This window comes from Sabethes cyaneus, chromosome 3 (assembly GCF_943734655.1).
Source record: "Sabethes cyaneus chromosome 3, idSabCyanKW18_F2, whole genome shotgun sequence".
NCBI lineage: Eukaryota > Metazoa > Arthropoda > Insecta > Diptera > Culicidae > Sabethes > Sabethes cyaneus.
In genome coordinates, this window is record NC_071355.1 from 95,290,575 (window position 1) to 95,303,386 (window position 12,812).

Genomic DNA, 12,812 nt, shown 5'->3' on the forward strand with positions numbered 1-12,812 from the left:
CACATCATTCGGATAACTGAAAATGGTACCAAATAACCATTCAAAATTTGTATTTATGCAGATATAAATATTTTAGTCTGAGTCATCTATTCTTCCTTCATCAATAAGATCGTCCTCTTCTTCTTCATCGGATGTTTCATCTGGATCATTCGTTTGATTTTCACATTTTTCGCACTGGCATTGGAACAAATAATTTTCAGCGAGAATCTTTTGTCGCGAGTGTCGTGATCTTTCGAGTGCACATTCATCTAAATAAGAGATGCAGATTTCTTGTCCCGGCTCTATGTCACAGATGGCGGTTAGTTGTAAATGATGATTGGAGTAAGGAAAGCGACATTCCGCGTTCGGTACGCAACTGTGATTAATTTTACTTTGCGTACTGTACAAAGCAGACCCTTCATTGTTTAAAAAGCTTCCTACTACCTCGTCCAGCTTACTATAAAGATGATCAATTAATTCATCCAAAGATTCACGCTGCTTCTCGGATAATGATATATCCGAAACATTTCTAACCCAGTCAGCAAAAGAGCTTGTGCCAATTCCTTGACCGTTTGTTCCTATCAAAGCTAATAACGATTGAAAACCGGGAAAAGTTAACCACTGGAGACGTTCGTCAGATGAAGGATCAAACGCAATACAAATCAGTTCATATAATTGTTCGATCTGCTGCAAAAAATTTTCGCCTAACATTTTATGAAAAATCATCAGGTCTTGATTTTCTGTTTGACTGAAAAATTGATCGAATTGCGTTCGCAATTTTTGCGTATCGCTGCTTTGTTTAAACATTCCGATAATTTTGATCACAAGCATTATACTCGATGTCTCAGGTGGATAATGTATTTTCCTGTAATATCAAAACATTTCTAGTTAACACGTGATTGCAGAACGACCGAAATAACGCATACTTCCAAAACTCTATTAACGCATTAATAGGATGATTTATATCGGTTCGATTGGCTCCTAGACATAGCGCTTTATGATAGCTATCCAAAGCACTCTGCTGACATGCTTCACTGCAATACATTTCCCGACAATCGGGACAATTTGTGTGTTTGCTCATTCCTTCTTGTACATGACAGCATTCCAGATACGGTAAGTTGATGCTATAATCGTTAGATAAACGCTGTACATTACATTCCGCTGTTTCAAGCGGTCGCAAACAAAACTCGCACGCTAAATAGCCATAGACAGCGTTCCAAGAAAACTGCGAAGATATCAGTGGAGACTCTTCAAATATGACGGAGCCCGATTTTATTTGGCTCAAAGCAAAAACGCTTTTTCCCTACAACGGTAGAGTTAGGCATATAATAATCTTTTAAATGGTAAATGGTTTTTTACTAGATATACCTTTTTGTCAGAAACACGAATTTCAAAAGCCGGCATTATCAAACACGCGTTTTGATCTGAGAGTTTTGAATTGATATCAAAAACTGTCAATGACAGTAACACAGTCAGGGATGCCAGAAGATTTTTTAAAAGTCTTCACCGTCTTCAAGAACCAAGGAAAAATGTCTTCATTATTGTCTTCCTTCGGCTTTCCGCCCAGGGGGCTGATATGACGTCACATTTTCGTTGCTCACATGAAAAAGGCGGCAAACGCAAAGCGATTTTACAAAACGAATTTATCTAACCATTTTCACAGTTTCATGTATTTCGCATTAATTGTCTGCCTGAAATTGGCTAAGTGATGCTAAAACCTTGACTAAAATCGAACTAAAACTAACAAAATTTAACAATTTATACATCCGACTCGGTTGTCAGCTTGAGCCCATCTATGAAGCTGTCAGCTTGGGCCCGCTCTATGTTGGCTACGTTTTTTTTGTATAGGTTGGTATTGGAAGTGTCATTCCCGTGTTTCCGCCCCATTTAAACTGCATGGTGAAGAGTATAGTTAAGTTCGGCGGATAGAAAACCAGGCGAATTGGCATCCCTGATTTATGAAATTAAATTTGAAATTATGGTGAAATGTGCAGGTTTTTACGAAAAATAATCACTGGCGGGTGTTGAAAATGACTAGTTCTATGAAAATAAAGTGTGTTTTTTTAACATTACTCCTGCATTTTGGATTTTGAAAAGCTTTTGGCTCCGCTTTTGACGTTTATTTGTCTCTCGATTTTCTATCCGCCGAGCTATATATATAGTAACTATAGTGAAGAGTGGTGAAGACATATGTCTTCACTAGAGTGACTATATATTTATATAGAGAGCCTTAGAGAGTCGCCATCTTAAACCGAAAATTCCAATCGAACAGAATCAGTTGTCAAAAGTAAGTCCAATCGAACAGGAGACAGTCTTGTCAACACCGATTAAGGGGAAACCGAAAGTGGCTCAAAGATGGCTGGGTAAATGGCTACCATTTGAAGCATGTATTGTTTTGCGCCTTAAAAATGCATCTGTATTGGCCAGGGGGGTGGTGTCAAGCGAAAATTTCGTACCTAGCATCGAAATCATCATCCCCATAAAAAAATCCTCCTATTTAGTATCTGCAGTAGTACCGTGGACCCCCGTTCGTTTGACCGTTTTTAATCTGAACACTTTTTAATTTGAACCCCGTTGGATTGCACGACGTGCAAATTAAAAATGGTTCAAATGTCATTCTCAACATGACATCAAATACTTATGCACACAATGCACATAAGCACGATTTGTTTGTGCTGATCAAGCGTGTTTAATCTGTTTCACATTCTGTTTTCCCAACGAATATGATAGAAATCCGATCGGAAAATGAAATATTCGCTGCTTGCAACTGCCAACTAAATCAAACCATCAAAACAATAACAAAGAACAGGGCGGCCAGTTCATACGAGTTTCAGCATATTTACGGTGGCTAGTTCAAATTAAAAAGTAACCCCGTTAGTTTGCATGAGGAATCGTTCAAACGAACGGGGGTCCACTGTATTTCAAAAACAACAATCCCAGTTCTTCCAATGTTCGTTCTACATAAATACACAAATACTCAATAGTAAAAAGCATTCAGTCTAGGTATTCGTAATAAGCTAACCAAACTTGTTTTGTTTAAAGGTCATTGTTAATTGTCGTAATGAATTTTTGCTACAATTAATTAAAACGAGCTTAAAGTTTCACAATCCATTTAGTTTTATATGTAAGTCAAATTTTTTCTTCGCTGTTATTTCAATTTCTAACCAATTAAAAAAACGCCTTAATTAAAAGTAAAAAATTTATAAAAATATTGCAAAAATTTCTTGGTCACTCTAATTTGGAAGAAATGGTAACCCTAAGAGCCAAATTTTTGGTGCATGTTAGTAACGCATCGAATATATGGAGTTTGACAAGCACACCATAGCCCTGGTATTGGCAGAGCACGCTTTCGCCACGTAATCAGTGCTTCCAGTGCTGTTATAATTTCCTAAAATTTGTAATTCAATTTATCGATCTGCTATGTATCAATAAACGCTCAGCAAAACATAATTGCTATTGGAAAATAAATTTAACTGATCATATCGATCATTACGTGTTCATAAAAGCGACCAATATATAATTTGGAATTAGTTCATAGATATTTGGTTGCGCACATATTTCGTTGAACTAGCGATTTCCGAAAAAGCAGCAACACAGTATCAAACTTTCGTCACATCAATGAGCTTTTAAAGAGCTTTCAACTTTCGCCGCATCGATGAGCTTAGAGTGAAGTAAACAAACAAAACGCAAACGCAGGAATCAAAAACGCAATCCGATGCAAGCGGATTAATTAAACATCCTAGTGATCCTACGCATTACAGTGGACCCCCGTTCGTTTGAACGATTCCTCATGCAAACTAACGGGGTTACTTTTTAATTTGAACTAGCCACCGTAAATATGCTGAAACTCGTATGAACTGGCCGCCCTGTTCTTTGTTATTGTTTTGATGGTTTGATTTAGTTGGCAGTTGCAAGCAGCGAATATTTCATTTTCCGATCGGATTTCTATCATATTCGTTGGGAAAACAGAATGTGAAACAGATTAAACACGCTTGATCAGCACAAACAAATCGTGCTTATGTGCATTGTGTGCATAAGTATTTGATGTCATGTTGAGAATGACATTTGAACCATTTTTAATTTGCACGTCGTGCAATCCAACGGGGTTCAAATTAAAAAGTGTTCAGATTAAAAACGGTCAAACGAACGGGGGTCCACGGTATTCAGTTGCTGCTGTTAATTTTGATTGAATCGGAATGCCTTGATAAAGAAAACAAACCCTTTTTCGGGATGTTTGTAGCCAGTGCGGTTGGCTGCGGATCAGCTGTTTATGTTTGCAAGCTCCGCTATTTGACATATATTACCAATACTAATGCAATATTCAAATAAACGTTTAGGTTTTTAACGAACACACGAGATGTACAGTACAGTGTTTGTCGCACTAACACAATAACGTTAGCCACTTTCGGTTCCGCCTTAAAGAGCCTAAAAAAGAGTAACGACTAGAGAGCCTGTTAAAGATAGAGAGACGCCATCTCAAATCAAGAATATATTTTGAGCAGATTTTTCTGAATTTTTAGCAGCTTTTTATGAATTATTCAAAATAAAAGCTTCAGAGAAAGGTTCCTCGAGTATATTGTTATTATATAGCATGGAGAAACTCGAAATCTTTAATTTAAGTCGCTGGTTCTCGAAAGAATTAGCAATAACAGACAACTGCAGCATAACTATTTACGGTACGACCATTAACTGTTCTAAAATTGTCATGAAAAAGAGTTACATATCCAGATTTAATAAAAGTTATTTATTCCAAATGTCTGTTGATCATAGAATAATCTGTGCGTGCGGCAACACTGACAGACGCAGCTGCATTGTTGCTAGATTATTTGTTTCAGATGGCGACTCTCTAAGGCTCTCTATATATATAGTCTTCAAGTGAAGACTATAGTTACTATATATATATAGTAACTAGAGTGACTATATACAGAGTGGCGACAAGTCATCCCAAATTTATGCAATGCGGTTTTTCCAAGGTTTTTCTTTCTCTTTCCTGCATACGCGTTGGATAGGTCGTCTGCTCGATTGGAATGACACTGACAGATAATTATCATTCCAATTTTGACATTGTCGCCACTCTGTATATAGTCACTCTAATAGTAACTATAGTGAAGACATTTGACTTTTTTGTAACAAAAATGTTTTCAAAATGAAGACATGTCTTCACTTCTGGCATCTCTGAACACAGTGACTGTGACCCAATGGGTTTAAAAAAGGTGTGGAATAAGAAGATATTTGATCGAGGGGTTTCCAGTAAGGCGTATGAGTGCGTAGTAATCAGAGATTACTTTTGTAATCATTTACGAATTAATTAGGTAATCAATAGAGTGACTATATACAGAGTGGCGACCATGTCAAAATTGGAATGATAATTATCTGTCAGTATCATTCCAATCGAGCAGACGACATATCCAACGCGTATGCAGGAAAGAGAAAGAGAACCCTTGGAAAAACCGCATTGCATACATTTGGGATGACTTGTCGCCACTCTGTATATAGTCACTCTATAGTAATCAATTGTAACAAAAACATCCCATCAAGAAGACTGGCAACGCTGCCAAAAGTCGAGCGACAGTAACAGAAATGCTATCTGCCGAGTTAAAGTTGAACTTTCACATACAAGTGTGTGTATATTAGAATATGGATGTACACAAACACGTATGCAATGCATTGCCACGCTCGCACACATCTTTTCCCACCAATATATGTACACATGGCTTCAACTTTTGTCAGTAGGGGTGCGCTGTTGCTTCTGTTGCTCTTCATTTGTATGGGCGCGAGAAAGAGATGCCAGTCTTTTTGATGGAATGTTTTTGATTGTAAGCAGCAGCGGGGTGCTATCCCTATCTTAACGAACGGTGTTTGACAGTCGACTTAACGAAGGGCGCTATTGCAGGAAAAGCGCCCGTCTGACAGGTAAATTTGCTTCCAACCTTGTCGAGATGTGCTGAAATGTTGGCAACAAAAACATGGCACCCATCGCAAGCCCCTGGTAAGCAGTATCCCGCTTAGGCGCGTCCGGCAGAAATCGAACAAAAATCTGGCAGCGAAAAACTTTTTCTGCCAGACATTCTGCCGGATTTCTGGCCGCCGTCACCCGTGAAAACTAGCAGAAATGACACATCCGATTCGGGCAGAAATTTCGCCTCGGTTTTTCTGCCGGATTTCTGCTCGATTTCTGCCAGAGGTTTCGAATAAAAATCGGTTTTGTATTGCTCTTTGCATTGAAAGTTGGATTTTGAACACACTTGTCCAGTCACACATTTTGTAGGTGAGAAATGTTGCCAAAATTTCGTGGGAAAAAACCATGAATCTTGGTTGATTTCTATTTAAATTCTAATGCTTACGTAGAGTTGTTATCGACGCTAAGAATAATATAAAAATAGTTTCTAAATACATAATTCCACGCATAATTTATAACTTGAATAAATATGCAGCATATATGAAATAAATGAAAAATTGAATACTATTTGCTTTTCCTACAACTGGTACTGGCGCCACTGCTAAATCAAATGTCAGCTCAGATGGGAGAGTTGTAATGATGGGAAATGTCGGTCAAAATCTATAACGATTATTGATAAAGTTTTGTTATCGTTAATAATTAATAACGATAATATGGCAGTATAAGCAAAAATACGTAAGAAATAGAACAAAAATGTTAAAATATCAACAAGCCAAGAAGAAGATTTCACTTTAAACCCTTCAATTTTCGATATTCTTCCGTGACGATAAAGTTGACGGTATTATCGATATAAGATTACTAGCGATATTATCAGTAGCACACTTTTCATCACAGTTTTGAAGGTTGCACTTAATAACTGTGCAGTCCAATTGAGTGTGAAGAGCGCAATACCAATTCAGCTTTCCCTCCTTTTTTGGAGGGTAGCAGCAGCGGACTGTAGCAGCACGAAGCGTGGAATAAACAGGTTAACAATTATATTATACCTGCTTTGTCATGTTCCATATTACTCTTTCCTTTTGCCCGAAACTGCAAAACTGATGAACCGCTTTTCTCACATTTGACATTAAGAGAATCGGTCGAAAAATAAAGACTGGTTCGATTTCTGCCAGGCATCCGAAATTTTCGTAAGCGGGAAGGGGTTTCCAGTAAGGCGAAAAAGTACTTAGTAATCAGAGATTACTTTTGTAATCATTTATACGAATTAATTAGGTAATCAATGGTAATCAGTAGAGTAATCAGTGATAATCTTAAGTATAATCATTGGTAATCATGATTAATTTATATAGTAATCACAATCCCAAGTAACCAAAAGTTTGGATAATGGTTTGGATAACGAGGGTTAAGCAGCTTTATGTATATTGATCTATAACTTGTTAAGTAGCTGCACTTTTAAGTAATTAACCCAACTTTCAAGTCGTCTTGAGTTCGTTGCATAGAACGCTGAGCAGCTTCGAAATAAACTGTCAAAAATTAAGAAAAATCTAATATTGACAAAACAAAACAGCAACATTGCAATTGTCACTCTTTCTCACTCACAGCATTCGCATTGCCGCACTTTTTGTGCCAGTCGCACTTTTAGACTGCGGTGTCCAGTAAGATGCAAAATGCGGGATACCTTTATCAATATTTTTTTGTGCTGGAGTTACATAGCAGCGATGGCAGCGACATCAAGATTTATAGCGAATTCATAAATTAACCTGTGTTCGTGTTAACTCGAACCCGAAATTTATGAACGATATGGACTGAATGCTGTCAGTTTAACCGAGATGCAATCTCGGTTAATTTATGAACGCTTTGACAGCACTTCGATTAAAGCTGAGTACTAATCGACCTGAGCCAGGTTAATTTATGAATTCGCTATTAGTTTGCCACTTACTGCTCGAGGGGTGCTCTATTGGAGGATTACTCGTAGATTGAATAAACTAGAAATACTCAGAGGTGAGAGATACGCGGAAGCAGCCATCTTGGGAGCAGAGATGCCAGAAGTGAAGACATGTCTTCATTTTGAAGACATTTTTGTTACAAAAAAGTGAAATGTCTTCGCTTGAAGACATGTGAAGACATGTCTTCACTATGCAATTTAAATGGGCGGAAAGCCGAAGGAAGACAAATGAAGACATTTTTCCTTGATTCGTGAAGACTTTTCAAAAAATCACCTGGTATCCCTGGTTGGGAGCCAATCGAGCAGCGAGAATTGTCAAAAGGGAGCCAATCGAACACGCATACTGTTCGCTTAAATGTTTGATTAACCAGTATTGAAATAGTTATAAAATCTACTTAAGCTATTGTCACGCATCTTGAATATTATACTCGGACACAGTGTGTAGAAAGCTTTCCAATGCATTTTACATTGATTAAGTTGAAAGATATATCGCTCTATTGTGCAAAATTGAATGTAAACAAAACAGAAGCGGATCATGTTGAAAACAATCAAGTCACACTGCTACAGCATTTTGCTCCGCAGCAAGTGCTGGCAGTTTTTGTACACTGATGCCAAATCGTTGGCTTTAGTTTCCGCGTATCTCTTACTGTGAGTATTTCTAGCATAAACACCTTTTACACACTTTTTGGTACCCCATCGACATCTCTATATCGCCCCATAAAAAGTTTGACAGATGGCATTTTACGCGTCTACCGACGAAATAGGGTGCTTAAGTCATCAACCTACTAATCAACCTACATCGTCGGGTTTCGTAGGTAGATTCATTTCGTCACCTGACTTATTGGCGGATTTAATCTGTTTTCGTAGGGTATCAATTAAATCGGTCAAAGAGTCGGTACAGGTTGCAAGGATTAGTTTGCCAATTAAGTGCACCGATCAATCATCTAACGGGTTCGGTTTTCGTCACCCGAGCCGTCACCCGATTTATTGGCAAATTTAATCTGTTAGCGTAGGGTATCGATTAAATCGGTGAAAGAGTCGGTTTAGGCTGCAAGGATTAGTTTGCCTAGAGTGACTATATACAGAGTGGCGACAAGTCATCCCAAATGTATGCAATGCGGCTTTTCCAATGTTTTTCTTTCTCTTTCCTGCATACGCGTTGGATAGGTCGTCTGCTCGATTGGAATGACACTGACAGATAATTATCATTCCAATTTTGACATTGTCGCCACTCTGTATATAGTCACTCTAAGTTTGCCAATTAAGTGCTCCGATCAATCATCAAACGAGATCGGTTTTCGTCACCTGAGCCGTCACCCGATTTATTGGCAAATTTAATCTGTTATCGTAGGGTATCGATTAAATCGGTCGAAGAGTCGGTTTATGTTGCAAGGATTAGTTTGCCAATTAAGTGCACCGATCAATCATCAAACGAGATGAGTTTTGGTCACCCGATTTATTGGCGAATTTTATCTGTTATCGTAGGTTCTCTATTAAATCAATCGAAAAATCGAGTGAGAATAAATACCTGTATATACCTGTTGACAAATCTGAGTATCGAGAAAATGGCGCTACGGGATGATGTTCGTGGAGTTTGCATCAATAGTTGGTGAGTTTACTATTTTCGAGTGTAATTATTTAGTCCACAATTTTAATAGTGTTTTCGTAGGTACGTGTGGTTTGAATTGTGCTTTATTTGCAATTGAAAGGCGGTACCATCGGAGGCCATTGCAAAAAACGCAGATTGCAAACTTATCAAGGAAGCAGCTGCCAAACCTGGGTCTAACCCAAGTTTAGCCGCTCTGATTCCGGCAGGGCAGTACTACCGGTACAACGATCACTGGCACTTTCTTACCCAGCGGGAAGTTTTCCTATAGTTGCTACTTATAGCCCACTTAGAAAAGGAGGTTCTCGTAAACAGAGATGCAGCAGCGGAAATTTGGAGAAGTATGTTTCGGATGTGCAATAAATTATTTAATTATATGTAACATGGTTCATCGATTTCAGTGAAAACCAAACAAGTCAATGGCTTTCATTTGGATATTGAAGATTATCTTGTGGACGTTCTTCAAATGGTGTCCGTACTGGTTAAATTTTTGCTGCTACTGAACCGGCCAAGCAGCCATAAGGTATTGGGTATTACGATGACTAATGTTAACGCTTTATTAAATTCACGCTAATAAAGATCTGAGTTTCAGGACAAAGGAAAAGTCTCCCTACTAAAGTCATTAGACGAGGAGATACGGCTTGAGCAAAATCGCAGTGGCAGAAACTGAGAGCCAGGTTTAGTGCTGGCCGGTGCGGTGCTAATTAAAAGTATTGTTTGTGCAAGTCTTGTATATATGTATATTATTTGGAAATTTTTGTTGTGCAATAATTGTTTGAATAAAAGATAATAGAACAAGGAGAGTGTGATTTCCGATCGATTGGGGTGTTTAATATTATACACCTATTAATCCACCTATTTCGTCTCTATTGATCAATTTTAAATCCCGATTAATCAACCTATTTCGTCTGGCTTCGTAGATTGCATAGCTTTTTGCATCGATTCATCCGCCTATTTAGTTTGATTTACTTAATTCGTCATCCGATGTCTCCTCCGATTTGATCGATTTTAGTAGGGAGCCCAATTGCATGCACCAATCAATCTACCTATTTCGTCTGTATCGATAAATTTTATCTCCCGAATAATCAGCCTATTTCGTCTGCTTCCGTAGGCCGGCTCTAAATGATCACCCTACTAAACAGCCAACGTAGTCGGTTCTAGTCGGTCGATTCTATATACATGCGAATCGGTATATCCTCCTGTAAAACTCCCATAAGGGTAGGCTGGTAAATGTTGCAAGAATCGGCCGATTCGTAGGAAGCGAAATAGGGCGATTCACCCTACGTGAACCTACTAAATAGGGGGAAAAGTAGCAGGGATTTTTTATGGGGCGAGCTGCAGTAAACGTCAGCGACAGCATGTTCTGGGCTCAAAATTTGACAGCGGGCCCAAATCAGACTGTTGGCAGTTGAGTGAAACGAAGTGCTGACATGCTATCTCATTTTCGCACACACGAGATGTTGGCAGCGAAAACATGGTTGCCTGCCGATGGGTTGCTTTTTGGCGATTACCTGGTAGTCTGTTCTCTGTGCTTGTAGAGTGACTATATATAGAGTGGCGATAATGTCAAAATTGGAATGATAATTATCTGTCAGTGTCATTCCAAACGAGCAGACGACCAATCCAACGCGTATGCAGGAAAGAGAAAGAAAATAAGCATTGCTATAGAGCCACCTCCACGACATCGCTATCTTGGTCTACAGAGTTTGACAGTACCCCCATTAAGTTGGACCCCTCAGTATTGTACCCCAAACAACAATGGCGTCGCATTGATTTCCTATGGAGTGATTTCCCGCCCAGTATTTTTGACGTTTCAGATTCAGTCACAGAACAATGGCGACGTGCCGGGGAGTCGTATAGAGCTTAGCATACTTTTGGGATGACATGCCGCCACTGTATATAGTTACTCTAGGTGCTTGCACACTTAAAAAAAAGTACCGAGTTCGGTAAAATATCGTTAATTTTACCGAACTCTGAGCAGCAGAACATTCGGTAAAATTTTTTTATGATGCCAAACATTACTAATGATCCGTAAACGTCGATTGGCACCATCGAATTTTACTGAACGTTCGGCTGCTCAGAGTTCGGTAAAAAAAATTTAAGTGTGTGGTAGGTGTTTCCACTGCGGCGTCGTCATACACCGAAAAAACTATCCAGCTTTTTATGAGCCATAATGGCGGACGGCGTTCGTCATATTTGAGCAGCATTTTTGACATTTCCCTAGTACCGAGATTTTTACTGAGATCTCAGCTGTTGAGATCTCGGAAATTTATTTTACCGTACTCGGCGATAAAATTTAAGTGTGTACATATTCGAAACACTGGCAACTCCAATGTCAGTTACTGTAGCAACCAACCCATCGACATCTCTATATGGAACTGCAGTAAACGTCAGCGACAGCATGTCCTGGGCTCAAAATTTGACAGCGGGCCCAAATCAGACTGCTGGCAGTTGAGTGAAACGCAGTGCTGATATGCTATCTCATTTTCGCACACACGAGATGTTGGCAGCGAAAACATGGTTGCCTGCCGATGGGGTGGTAGCAACCGTAGAACGGGTCGATTTTGTTTGTTATTTGTCGAACACGGCTAAATATTGAAAACAGAAACCAAAGCGCATTTCAAAATTTTCTGTTATTTTGGCTTGGTATGGTCAAACAGGTATCGTATTTAAAGTTTTTCTACATTGAATCGAACCATTTCACCATTCAGCCAGCATGACCTCACCGCGGTGGTACTAGCTATGGATTTTTCATCTTTGAGCACCGGAAAATCAGTACTACTTCATCGAAGTCCGCCGAGAAGCGTTTGGCTGCGATTCATTGACCTCAGAGGTGGCGACCACTATAATCGCGGTATATTCTCGACCTATATGCCAATGACTCGTCATCGGATTCAAAATCAGTAGAATCAATATATATATGGGTCATTCCACGGGAAATTTACAGTCAAATTTTTTTTTCTCTTCGGGATATTTTTTTTACGTTCTTTGTTCAAAAAAAATCGACACGTATTTTTGTATTTCGCTGTTACTGTTGGAATTCGCAAGATATGATTCTTTAAAGTATTGTAATCCGAAAAAATCATTATCTTTTAAATGCTGATTGTAAACATAGTTTGTAATATCAAAAAATGACTTTCTACCAGATGTGTCCCACTATTCCACAAGCTTTCAAAATTGGTATACCATACCTTCTCTCGATTGTTTTTCAATAGTTAAATAGTGCATTTTTATAAACAATTGCAATTTTTTCAAAGTTGGAACTTTTTTTTCTCGATTTTTTTTACTTTAAAATATTTGTTCATCTTTCTCGAAGAAGCATGCAAAATTTGGAAATGGAGAAATGAAAACTCTAGAAGCTATGAATTTTTATATCGATGCGCGCA

General features: G+C 38.6%; 1 protein-coding gene across 1 annotated transcript; it reads right to left on the reverse strand.

The window, feature by feature from the left end:
- Positions 1 to 61: 61 nt before the first annotated feature.
- On the reverse strand, positions 62 to 1,402 carry LOC128743344 (histone-lysine N-trimethyltransferase SMYD5). The gene is made up of 3 exons (XM_053839898.1): positions 1,348 to 1,402; positions 906 to 1,282; positions 62 to 844 (listed from the first exon to the last, which is right to left on the reverse strand). Exons 1-3 carry the CDS (start codon positions 1,381 to 1,383, stop codon positions 73 to 75), a joined length of 1,185 nt encoding a protein of 394 aa, XP_053695873.1. The 5' UTR covers positions 1,384 to 1,402; the 3' UTR covers positions 62 to 72.
- Positions 1,403 to 12,812: the final 11,410 nt, after the last annotated feature.

Coding starts and splice junctions, on each gene's coding strand:
- LOC128743344 (XM_053839898.1), bottom strand. CDS start 1,383: ATGCCGGCTTTTGAAATTCGTGTTTCTGACAAAAAG. Junction 1,283..1,347: donor TTCGTGTTTCTGACAAAAAG/GTATATCTAGTA, acceptor CTACCGTTGTAG/GGAAAAAGCGTTTTTGCTTT. Junction 845..905: donor GCGTTAATAGAGTTTTGGAA/GTATGCGTTATT, acceptor TTGATATTACAG/GAAAATACATTATCCACCTG.